At 40.4% G+C, this 12,321-nt stretch overlaps 2 protein-coding genes across 14 annotated transcripts in view; one reads left to right on the top strand and one right to left on the bottom strand.

The window, feature by feature from the left end:
• Window positions 1-1,062: 1,062 nt before the first annotated feature.
• On the bottom strand, window positions 1,063-3,721 carry LOC135494826 (uncharacterized). 2 transcript variants are annotated; one of them, XM_064783114.1, is made up of 4 exons: window positions 3,569-3,583; window positions 3,175-3,267; window positions 2,804-3,018; window positions 1,063-2,465 (listed from the first exon to the last, which is right to left on the bottom strand). In XM_064783114.1, exons 2-4 carry the CDS (start codon window positions 3,239-3,241, stop codon window positions 1,170-1,172), a joined length of 1,578 nt encoding a protein of 525 aa, XP_064639184.1. In that variant the 5' UTR covers window positions 3,242-3,267; window positions 3,569-3,583; the 3' UTR covers window positions 1,063-1,169. The 2 variants fall into 2 exon arrangements, with proteins under 2 accessions (XP_064639184.1, XP_064639183.1); XM_064783113.1 differs by having other exon boundaries at window positions 3,175-3,721.
• A 52-nt stretch (window positions 3,722-3,773) lies between these two features.
• LOC135494652 (serine/threonine-protein kinase mig-15-like) overlaps window positions 3,774-12,321 on the top strand; it is a 45,899-nt gene continuing 37,351 nt past the window's right edge. For all 12 annotated transcript variants that reach the window (XM_064782828.1, XM_064782826.1, XM_064782821.1 and 9 more), the window contains exons 1-2: window positions 3,774-4,050; window positions 4,599-4,664. In XM_064782828.1, coding sequence (XP_064638898.1) covers window positions 3,991-4,050; window positions 4,599-4,664 — 126 coding nt within the window. In that variant the 5' untranslated portion in view covers window positions 3,774-3,990. The remainder of the gene's footprint in view (window positions 4,051-4,598; window positions 4,665-12,321) is intronic.

Here is a 12,321-nt window from a genome sequence, read left to right as displayed (position 1 = left end):
TTTGCATTCACCTCCAAATCGGTCTTATGAGGACGAAGTCACAACCAGAAGGACAGGATAGGACCACTTCAAATTGGCAGTCCTTGACCTCATATTATTTGGTGTCTTGAAAGGACCCAGTGGTTCATCTTTAGCTGCGACCGTAGATTGTGATGCGCACACAAAGTTAATTTTGCAGAAAAACAACATCCCCTTTTCATGTGTCTTCTTAGTTAGTGTCTTTCAGGTTGTGACAAAATGTCCCGTTTCGTGCTTACAAAACACTGAACATCTGGTGGGCATTTCACTGGTGAAAAGTACGATAGGTTGTGACTACCAGATTGTAGTTGATAGACGCTATATGTCTGAGTATGAGCGTGGTTACCAGGACATGCTGTCCTTAATATTGAGTTTTAACGGCGACATGGTGCACAGACGATGGATCCAAGAGGACTCTCTGGAGAGTCTGGTGGCCTTGGCTTTGGTGCCATCTGGGGGGATGTGCATAAACTCAAGGACAAAGATTGTGATGTTGTAGGCCTTGTTGGTTGGGGAGGTTAAAGTGGTGCTCTATAACATCCGTGGCGATGTTTTTCGTGACGCTGTAGAAGTGTCCTTGAAAATGTATCTACATGTCCTTGGGAGAGGCATGATCAACGTGGGGGATCAGTCATTGGGCTGTGCACAGAGGCAGTGGGTGGCCCTAATTTGGCTCGGACTAGGTTGTCCTTAAGATTCTTGGGTCTTCTGAAGCCATGTATGATTGGTGCTTCATACAAGTGGCAAGTCATTTTGTGTCTTGTTAAAATGTCACAACCTAGGACAAGGACACTTACTCCATGAGGTGAGTTGTGACTATTTAGTCGATCTCCAAACTGCGACAGCTACTTTTCTGTCTATAGTCGAGAAAAAGACACGCTGTTGGACTGTTGCAAAGGCGATAACTCTCATGCCGATTTACAGGTGGTGTACGTCAATCCTAAAGTCTCCTCCTTTCAGAAGGAAGGATATACGCACAATGCCGGTAGACTGACATGATCACACTGAGTGAGACTGACAAAATATATCAAGAAGAAACTGGTCTACAAGAAGTATTTTATTTGTATTCAAATTCACTTGCGGTAATCACAGAAACAGCCGGGAAAAGTTGATTGAATGAAAATTATAAAATACCTTGGTCAAGTCTGAATCTAGTCCAAATCATTCAACAAGTCTGACCCAGAGACATCATCTGAATCCTGTCTCTTGTCCATACAACCAGTACTACAAAAGTTTATATCTCTTTCAATGAAATACTGTAACACATTTAACAGTTTCACTTTATCTTTTTCCCACTCAGCATAAGGCTGTAGTTCCTTCCTACATTCTAAACCGTCTAAATAACTATTCAGGATACTCGGCTCATGATTTAACACAAGGGGGCACTGCTCAATATCTGAAATAGTAAAACCTTTGCTCTTTAACAAACTGACTGTTTCTAAAATCGTGGCATCTGGATGTGACAGGGCTTGTTTTAAAAATGCAGCATTTTTCGTAAAAGTCTCAGTGGAGCAATTAAGCAGCTTAGAAAGGACTGCCTTCTGAGTGTAGACTCCACGGTGGAGCGTAGGAATCGTATTCACAACCCACGAATATCGCTGCGAAGTGTCCAAATGGTCCATTTCATTTTCAGTAATACCCTCTAAAACGTTTTTAATTTTCTTCTCAGAAATTCTCAACATTCTCGGACGATTTAAAATCTCCTGTCCAGTGAAACCAATCTTGATGAGGAGTTCTATTTTCGGTATGACATTCTCCATGTCAATCCGCTTAAAGTGGATCTTAAGTTCTTCTTTCGGTATGTCCAACATTTTCGACAAATACTCCCACTTATCACCCCACTGATTATATCGCTTTGCATTGTTTACGATCTTCCAGAATTTGGCCTCCCCTTGCATCAGCCACGAACAGGTCATCAACCTCTGGAGTCCCAACTCATGAATATCAGCGACGCGTTTCCGTAACGTATTAACGTCTTTATTCAACACACGCAAACACCCACGAATCTGAAAAGTCGTGAAACCTCCTTCCAAGAGTATGTCAATCTTTTCAAGCATCCGATCGGGATATTTCGAACAGAGAATATACGACATTGCCGGTGACACGTCCAGCAAGAGTTCAGCTATACTACAGTCCAATTTCTCCGACAGAACTTCCACCCACGATCTCCCACGAAACAGCCCGTTGAATTTTAGAAAGTATTTACTAGACTTTGCGTGCATTCCTAAAATAGAATAGGTAGTAACGGGCTGTCCCAAGGCCTTGATTTTTTTTATTCGTCTTGCAATTTCGTTCTCATTGTATCTCAGTACTCCTGGATTTTCTAAGATCTGGTTCAACGTGCATCCCACGTTGACAAGATTACGCATTTTCTTCTCGATATTGTCCACATCAAACTCGACGTTTGATGTCCAGATCCTACAAGAAACACCTATTTCACTACAGATCTGAAAAAAGAAAAGTGTAGAGTGATATATATAGAGTGGCCTAATAAAAATGAGTACACGATGAAGTAATGAATTGTGCAAATAGTCAAATTGTTATCCTGGACAAGGAAAAAAACACCCAAATGCCATTTTTTCCTATGATTTAATCTGATGTAACTTCTTTGACTTACTCATATGTAATTAATCACTACGATTGCTCCCCTTTTGTTGGACAAAATGGTTCATGACAAAGATGCATGTGAAGTTCACATATTGTAACTTCAACATTAAAGAGTCTCCCAGGGCCAGGCAGGGTGTTAATTTCAAGGAGCTTTGGTCATCACTCGAGCATCACCAACCTCTTCAGCAACTTTCTTGATGTCACTCGCACCCTCCGATAACAGTCGCGTGCACACACTCCTCAGCATTATAGTATCAGTTTGTACCCGCGACTTAAAAGTGTGATCTATCTCAAGATAATCTTGATTATCATCAGCTGATGTGACCTGGCCAGGTATCCTCTGATCTTTATTGAAGAGGGTAGTTGTCAGGTGTAGACATCGCTTATGGACAACTGAAAACAAGGTGAATTTCAGGTTAGGTCATCTAGTTTGATGAACAATACATGGGACTAAATATTCTTTACTAGATTTAACGCCAAAGTCTACTCAAACAGTATAAGACGACAGTCACTGTGAAACCCAGGAAATACTAGTACAACAATACCCACCAGTAGGCCACTGTCGCTGTACCAAATAAAACACGGTCAAGGACCAAGATGCTGCCCTTTTTATCATTCTGGAGAATCATGAACATTCATGAACTGAAATATAAAGTTGGATATGATTAAAATAACCTGAAATGCCCATCTAGGATAATCTTGATTTTCAACCTGCCTAGCGCCTGTTTATTGGTCGTGTGCTACCGCAGTGCCCCCGGCCGGCAACACAGTCCTTCAATGCCACTAAAATTCAATGTAGGAACTTTTGTCAATATGTTTCAGTCTTGATTAGAAGATAAAATCAGGTTTTAGGGTTTGTTTACATCTGAAGCCACATGCACTGTACATTGCCCTGTACAATTACACAGCCAATTTTAATTTTTTGGTTTTAAATTTCACCCACTTTAAATGAATGACATTGCTCAAAATTTGGCCAGAATGTTCAGTATTGTAAGTTTTATCAATATCATCGGGTGATTTTCCGTGAATATTCATGATTAGGGCGAAATATGGCTTTTTTTCGGGAGTTTTTCCGGGCGTGACAAATTCATGGAGGCTGCCATTACGAGTTCCCGGATGATTATCCCACAATGCCTTACGGTGTCTGGGCCCATATCGGTCCGTAAATACCAGAACATCAACAGGGATTTTGTCAATTTCTCTTCAATGTGTGAAAATATTTCGATCAAATTTCATCAAGGCATGGATTGATACTTAAGCCAACTGGACACACTCATTTGGAGTTGATATATACCTCAGTACTAAAGGTTTTTCCATCTCGAAGTTGGGCAAACTCCCCAGCCCATTTCCCAGCCCAACAAAATCATGGCGACTAACCCCAGTGTGAATGTGAGTTTGGACGACATCGATTTAAACAGCCTGCGGGTAAGTAATCATCCTGATTTCTATTTTCATAACCCAGATAGTAATTTGAGAATATCTGCAATCGAATAAGACCAAATTTATAGTGATTTGATGAGGATAAAGTGTTGAAAAAGTGCTTCAAAGATGACATGTCTTCTTTAAAATAATTTCAGCTCAGCTGACTCATTCATTCAGTACTGTACATTTTACACAGGAAAAAGTACTGATTACTGGACTTGCTGTTTGGCACACCAATACACTGTTGTTTCCATTCATATATTGTGTAGAGATGAACACGCTATGTTACGATGTGATAAGCGATTTGGAGCACTCCTCCTACACATTTTATCGAACTTCATCATTGTTGATGCATGCCTTTTGCCACAGTTTGGTCGTGACAATGTAAATGTCATTCACTTGTCATTGATTGCAGAGCTGATCTCGCAACCATTAGACAAGTTCGCTACACATACAAGACTAAAACCAGCGCCCACACATTTCGAACATGTGACGTCGTCAGAACGGCCTGAACAAAGATAAATTTACGTTTGCTTTCCTTGTTCTTTCAGGAGCCAGCTGGAATATTTGATCTGATTGAGGTTGTTGGGAATGGCACCTACGGACAAGTCTACAAGGTAAAAATCTTTCATAACTGGCAAAATGCCTGGCACATGCGCATGAGACTTTGTTTTCAGAATGGTGGCAGTCAGTTTCAGATGCTATAGTATTAATATCTCTAGTATTGAAACTATTATGTGATGGTCTCCCCATTTCCGGTAGGCTACTCCTCTCCTCCCAGTATGCACGATTCTTATATCTCTGATCAAAAACTGGTACCGTCATGGCAGTGTGTGGTGATCTTTCTTGCTTATTTTTGGGTTGACATGCTCCAGGCAAATGCCTGGACAGGCACAAGGATCTCCAATAAGATCTTTGGCATGGTACTGCAATGGAGGTGCGTACTACTACATGTGAATGATGAATCTTGTGAGTAAATGTTCATGTACATCGATCTGCAGCTCTACTCTGTGTATTCTGACTATTCAATTGAAGCAGCTTTACCTGGTGAAGATTAAACACACACCTTGGTCGAGTGATGCCAGGGCGCTTTTTGTTATGGTTCGTGAGAAACTGTGGTGAAGATGGGAGAGTCTCTTTGTTCTCGGAAACAGAAAGTGTATAACTGACTGGTACCATACCCAGGTTATTCTTCTACACTTTGCACTGTTGCGGGTTCGGGTTTAGAATTTGGTTTAGGATTGCTGAAGTTCCTTGCATTGCAATATATCAACTGTCAGTCTCTCTTTTAAAACAGTTCAAGTTCTAGTAACCATTACTGAACTGACACTAATGACAGGGTGTGACCCCTCCATTCCCATAGGAGGAGTGAATACTACTAGTTCTTATAAACTTATTCATATTTTGACAGTCAGACTCAGACATCAGATCGATTTATCCCTCTTTAATAAAAGTTGTCCCAACTTCTTAACCATTTTGATGATTGAACCATGGGTATCCATAAAAGTTGTGTGGGCGAATGATTTCTATTTTGAATTCTAATTTTAAAATTCCTTGAAAAATTTGTCACTGGGTATCTCATTACACAACCTAGTAGGCCTATGTAAAGGTGTCATCAGAGTGTTTGTGTCATCGTCAGCTGTGTTGGTTCCGCTTTCAGATGAAGCATTCTGTTCTACATAACCCATTCAAAAGCATGCCAGCTGAGTGTTTGTTTGAGCGTGATCAACAATTTTTTATTCATAACCAATGTCGAGTCATGTATACATTTACAATAATGTTTTAAAAAATGGTTACGATTGCTACAGAGATTTGCGCATTAGCAATGTAATATTCCCTAAGGAAATGAAGTGATTAGTGCACATTTTTTTAGGCACATTTTGAACAGTCTACAATAAGGGTAGGCATATGGTGTAGACCATATTTGATAGTAGGCCAATGTGTGTGCATGTGTTTGGTCTGCTGAATAAGTAGGCCTTCATCATGAAGTAGAGTACTTCATTACATTTGTTATTAGTTTCTTGTCAGTCTGGATCAAAATTAGAGCAATTATGTTTGAAAAACAAGTGATTATTAGCTCGTGTTGTGATTAGTTTTCACTTCTGGTGGTTATGAAATGACTCATTATGATTTATATTATCAAGTATAGATTAAAATCTATACTGGATAAAGAAATAAGTATAGTTTGTGGAATGATTGAAACATACCTTGGCTGTTTAAAAATGACGTTCTCCAGATATTCCATCAAGACTGACACCAAAAGTACATTATGCTGCTGAATAGAATATTCTGCAATTAACGGACCTAGGCCATCAGTTTCCGCTGCAAATGATCTTTTTATGTTCGCTTATGTAAACAGTCAATTATCAAAAGTACTCAAAGAGGATACTATTCATTGATTCTGAAATTATCTGAATCACCTATCAGTCTTGACATTCCAGGAATGTAGGCACGCTCCATATGTAAATAAATAATCAGACTGTCCGCCCTGAGTTGGGAGGATGTGGGGTGGAGAACAAATGATTTTAGAATTCAGATCGGAGTAGCACTTTATGGAACCTGGATAAAACTACATACTGGTACTTTATTTTGAGTATTGATACAATCTTGGGGCATCTGGTACAAATTCTTTTTACAACAATACAATGTCATGTTACCCCCATTTGACATTGACCTATTTCTGTTGATAGTTATCAGTCATATCAGTTCAGCTGAAGCCAGAATACATGAAATGGCATTCGGCAAGTGTAAATACATGTAAAAAACATCAGTTGAGTTTCCCACATCGAGAGTGAGGTATCCTCCAACTCTAAGGGATTTCTACCACCTCCTATTTCACCTGTGTACAAGGTTGTTACAGCCTATGCACGCACATCCTGAGACCTGAACCTCATGGTCTTTAAACGTAGCCGTGTTAAATCTTGATAAGATGCAAAAAGTTTGGTGGTCAAGATGTGGCACGCATGGCACAGGACAGGGTTTAAACCTTGTCAAACATGTCCATTGTGTCCCTTGCTTTGGAGTTGTTTGGGACCGGCAGACATCCTGGTCTTATTGATATGTATGCGATATAGTAGTACCAAGTGAATTGGTGCATTGTGTGGTATATATTTCTAGGAATGCACCTATTATGTATGTATGCTGTAACTAGATTGTCAAGTGAATGTGGTACTGCTAATCATTTTGTATGGTTTGTTCATGAAAATGATATACGCCAGATGTATGACTTGTGGAAGTCATGAGGGAGAAAGAGCATCGCACATAATTAATATAATTAATATAATTTATTGTAAAAAAACCTCCAAATAAGGAGCAGACAACACAAATATGCAATAAAAATCATACACAGAGAACGAATAAAAAAGCGATCAAAAGGGTGAAAGTAAAAGCTTCAATAGTTTATGGCTTTTCCGGTTTAGATTGGCACATAAGGTTTTTACCGAATCGACAATTCCATTTTCCTCCCTGGACAATTCCATTTTCCTCACAGTCACCAGAGAGTCACCAGGTCATTCCAGTTGATGGAGAACCAACTCTGCAAACATGCAATTTTTGTTGCTGCAACCTGCGACTTAGCCGTGACATAAATGATGACATGACGATGACGATTGACAAGCGACACCGATTGGCTAAAAACAATCAATTGTCATGATGCCATGGCTACTCCTCTGGTCGCAGAAATAAAAATCCCTCATTTTTCAAGCGCTTTACTCAAAGTAATGAAGTCTGTTGTAGTTTGTTGCTAACCACATCTACAGTACCGAAGATATCACCCTCTGATTCTGACATGGTATCGCCAACCTTCAGCGCAAGAGATACATGTACCTGGGAGTGTATATTATGGGACTTGAATCAGCGATAGTGCATGAATCCATGCTCCATACCAAAGGTGTATACTAGGTGTACCAAAAAACTTCCAATAAGATTTAAAGAAAATAAAAAATGGTGTCAGTGTGTGACTTAATTCCTCCACCAAGCTACATGATATGTTTTGATGAGCAAAAATGCTACCGTCTGCCCTTCTTACTTGATCAGAACGATCACAAGATAGCCTCGGATCAGATGACTCTGAGAAAGCAGACAACATCAAAGCCGGAGTTTTACCAGATCCGAATTTTGTTGTTTCTGGATCTGAGACATGTCTGTCTATGTGGCTCGCTTTGCTTTCAGGCACGAAGAAAATGTGGTCAATTTGGAGGCAGGAAAACATGAGTTCCAGATTATGTTTTGGAATGCTGCAATAGAACTGATCGTCAGGGTAGTTTGTGTCGAGATGGAACTGCGTCTTGATGGTGTTGAGTCCAAAGGAACTGTTAGCATTGGTTTTGAGGTCAAAATGAATTGATTCTCGTTGGGTGTCGAGTCCACTTTCGTTATGATTCATTACAAAAGAAGCATATGATCTGCGATGACAGCTATTTTGGATTTGGAAAAATTTCTGGTTTTCCCTTTATTTCTGATGACAGGAACCATGTAAATGACGTCAGCAGATTAATATCAGAACTGTCCACTCATGGTGAAGGACACAAGTGCAGTGTCACTGGTTTTTGGGCTGTAGCTTTCAATTGCATTATTTCTGCGGTATTTTCCGACCACAAAGACCCATTGGAATTTCCGTTTTATTTCCGATCAAAAGTAAGATTAGGAAGGCCTTTACAAGTCCCTTCATTCAACAGACGCTCGAATAAAGGGACTGTGGCCGAAGGGGCCAATTGAGATTCAAAAGCCGAGCAGTGCCCCAGGGTTAAGTCTAAAACGTTGACATAATCAGCCAGGCCACTGAAAGAGTCGTTTTAGACACAATATAAAAGTGCCTGTGGACTAACAAAGAATATATTGTCATCATCGAGTATTATTGGTTATTTATTGGCGGTGTCACTTGGGTGTAATTGAGAAAATTTTCCTGACATTATCCTGTTGATCTAGACCTCTAATTATCGAAATAAATGCGGAAATGGGCTAAAAATGCTGGTATGGTTAATCGCAATGTCAGAGCTGGCAATCATCCACCTTTGTCCCACAGATTGTGACAAAACATGGATTGTTCCTTTGTCTCTCAGATCTGCTGACTAGGTTTTAACTGGTGGAATTTCGTTGTGGAGATAGGGGCGAGTTTGTTCGATCAATGTCAAGTGAAATGGAAGAGGGGGCAGGATGAATTGCAAAAAGGCAAAAAGTGACAAACAGTGTCTGACCTTTCTATCATTTCTATCCCACGCATTTTATACACAGCGACATTTAGAAATGGGAACATTGGGGACAGATGGCAAAATGAAAAGGGCAAATTGGCAAACATTTTGAAAATGTCGACCCCCACACTGTACATTTGCAAGTTCTTCTGCAATACACTACAAGAAATTCTTCGTCTTCCTCTTCCTCTTACCATATGACTTGATTCATGTCCTAGCTACTGTCGCTGGTATTGAATTCCATCGTGATGATGTCATCACTTATGCTGCACTTATTCCTTCTAAATTGGAATAATCAAACGCGTAATTGGCCGATGAAATATTTTGATTCTTTTTTCGCCGCTTGGCTTTTGAAACAGTCACATTCTGACTAATGATGTGACCGCTTGGAAAGCATAACTTGCCATTGACGGTTTGTCTGTCCGAGGATCTCTCCAAAGACTGCCTGAGCTGAAGAATTGAATAGGACTTGTTTGTGGTAAGATGGGGGGGGGGGGGGGGGGTGGTGATATCGAAGCTTGTCCCAGAAGTTTCAAGAAACTTGAGCCTGGAGTAAACTCATGGTCTCTGACTTGTTGTCTTTTCAAGGTAATTTTATCATTTTGATTCAAAAAATGGAACAGGAAACCTAAAATTACTAATGTTGGCATGAAAAGTCACTCCCAATGAATGAAATATTCAGAGGTGTGCCAGTCATAACAATTTCGTAGATCGAGATCTCTTTGCAATGTATGGGGAGTTCCTGTATTGTTGGGCAATGATTTTGAAATGAAATGTAGGGCAGCGCATGTAAAGTATCTTGATATTGAAATGTCATGTTCCCAGAAGGATTGATTTGTGGCTTGTGATATATATGTGGGGGTGATAATGAAGTTATGTCTGCAGAAATGTGGGGCAAACAATAATTGGGTGGAAATGAAACGGAAGGTTTGCACTTTATCAATACCGAAAGAAACATGTGGTAGCCAGTTTTAGCGAAGAGGTGCTCACGGTATGGCACCGTTGTATGGGAGGAAGGGGGGGGGGGCACTCCATTGACCCCCTCAAGCGCTTGTGTGTAGTTGAAGGCAAGTGAATGCATAACTGTTCATGGTGCCACTACAGAAGAAAGAAGCGTTCTATTTTGCCGAGAAACGCCACAGAAGATGGCCAAAACAAGATAATGAGGAAATTAATTTTGAAATGACAAAGCAAATTCTGTCAAGTGTTGCTAATAACAAGCATTTATGCTTCAAGTGTGTTATACTTTAGAAATCATGCTTCAGTCAAAATTCCCTATTGTCTGAAGTCACTACCAGTAGATAGAGGACATGTCCGGTGCATAGAATCTAATCTTTTGTTATTCATAACCCTAGATCCTGAAAGACCCGCCCACATAAACTCTGTGACCTATTTGGAACCTTTTGTTTGATTCATGGACCTAGCTGTAGGCCTATTTACAGAGCTGAATCATCCAGGATTTGACCCCCTTTGTCAGAGTAGTGGTCCAATATGGTAGCACATGGTGCTCGTTATAGCACTGAAAGACACCATAGGCTTTGTTAATGAGAACAATATTGTTTTATCCGCCAGGGGTCACCCCGTTGACCCCCCTCAATCACTGACATCTATGTATTGTATTCAACAGCTTGCCAAGTGCTAAACTGATGATTACTCACGCCAGTCCAAACTAGTTTGAAATTGGTCATAAAATTTACGGTATCATACATGTAGCCAGGGAAGTTTATGGCCTGTGGTTGACCACATTTCTAGCCAACGCTCTACCCCACACAGTGATGTCAATGTCTTGTGGTAAAATGTCAGTGATATATAGGCCAGTGTGCCTCAGAAAGGGGGGGGGACTGGGAAAATATTGGTCCTGCCAAGGGCTGTTTAATGAGGGATCAAATAGGTTTGAGGGACTAATAAAAGGGCCTAATTTGGTTGTAAAACACTTTGTAATTGGAACCTTTTTGGTGTTGGCCTATTGACTCGTGTCTTTTAAAGGAAGTCGATGGGCAGGAGCCAAGTACGTCAGATGTTAAAAGTTAGACAAAGTCACCGATAGGGGTCTCTCCTAGTCCCATCTTGCAATATAGCTAAACTATTCACGATGAATGTATTTTATCGCTGAATGAAACACAGCCAAGTCCCCTTACTCTACATGAATTGACGTGAAGACCACCAATTTGATCCCTGGCTCCTGCCTGTAGTCCCCCTTTAAAATGTAATAAGTCATGCATGTCTGTTGATGACTGATACTGAAACGAATTGAGTGAGATCACATGCTGAACCCATTCTCTACATTAGCAGGCAAGTAACTCTAGAACAAACACCGCTGAGATCATTAGGTCTCGCCCAAGGGCGAGGGGTCACTACATCATCCATCATTACCAGATCAATCATCTGTGTTGTCTTTGGCCGATTCATATTGGAAGCATTCTGAACTCATTGCCTGGTCAGATGAACTGCAGGCCTACACAAAGTACTACTTGACTTAAGTTTTCAAACTTGACCAGTAAAGATATGCAACTATACTCCTTTGAGTCAACGCCACAGTCTGCAGAACTTGGAACAAAATGTCCAGTTTTTGCATGGGCATTGCACCCACATCTTGCATTTTCAAGTGTCTCTTGTTACAGTATCCCCTCTTTTGTGTCGACTTGTCCTAATCTTACTATTCAAAACAATAGGCACTTCAGTGTTTACAAATATCTGTTGAAGTGTTTACAAATATCGGTGAAGTGTCCTATTGTCTGCTTATTGTGTTTACTTCCTTCCTGTTGACCATCCGCCCACTCAGTGATAGGTTCAATGCATTATCATGGATGTTGGAGACTGACCGGCTTAGCCATTTAAATCCCTGCTTAACTATCCCATAAATCCTAATACTACAGTTTTGACAATCCAAACAAATCTGACACTTGACTTTGCACCATCCCCATTGAAAAGAGAATTACTTCAGCATTAAGTATGCTCGAGTTCTGTTCTCGGAAAAACTTTGAACAAGTGCTCATCTTTTTCACATACAAGTGTTATTTACAAACACGCAGGTTCAGAGAGAATGTATGATGAGAAAGTGTTCAAGGAAAAGATTAGCCAGCAA

This window comes from Lineus longissimus, chromosome 10, assembly GCF_910592395.1.
Source record: "Lineus longissimus chromosome 10, tnLinLong1.2, whole genome shotgun sequence".
NCBI lineage: Eukaryota > Metazoa > Nemertea > Pilidiophora > Heteronemertea > Lineidae > Lineus > Lineus longissimus.
This window is presented reverse-complemented; position numbering and strand designations above follow the sequence as displayed.

Bases quoted from the DNA above. Each gene is read 5' to 3' on its own strand.
- LOC135494826 (XM_064783113.1), bottom strand. From the start codon at position 3,241: ATGATAAAAAGGGCAGCATCTTGGTCCTTGACCGTGTTTTATTTGGTA. The intron at 3,019-3,174 runs GTGGGTATTGTT...CCTTGTTTTCAG, and splicing joins ACAGCGACAGTGGCCTACTG to TTGTCCATAAGCGATGTCTA. The intron at 2,466-2,803 runs GTTGGTGATGCT...TTCTTTTTTCAG, and splicing joins TCAAGAAAGTTGCTGAAGAG to ATCTGTAGTGAAATAGGTGT.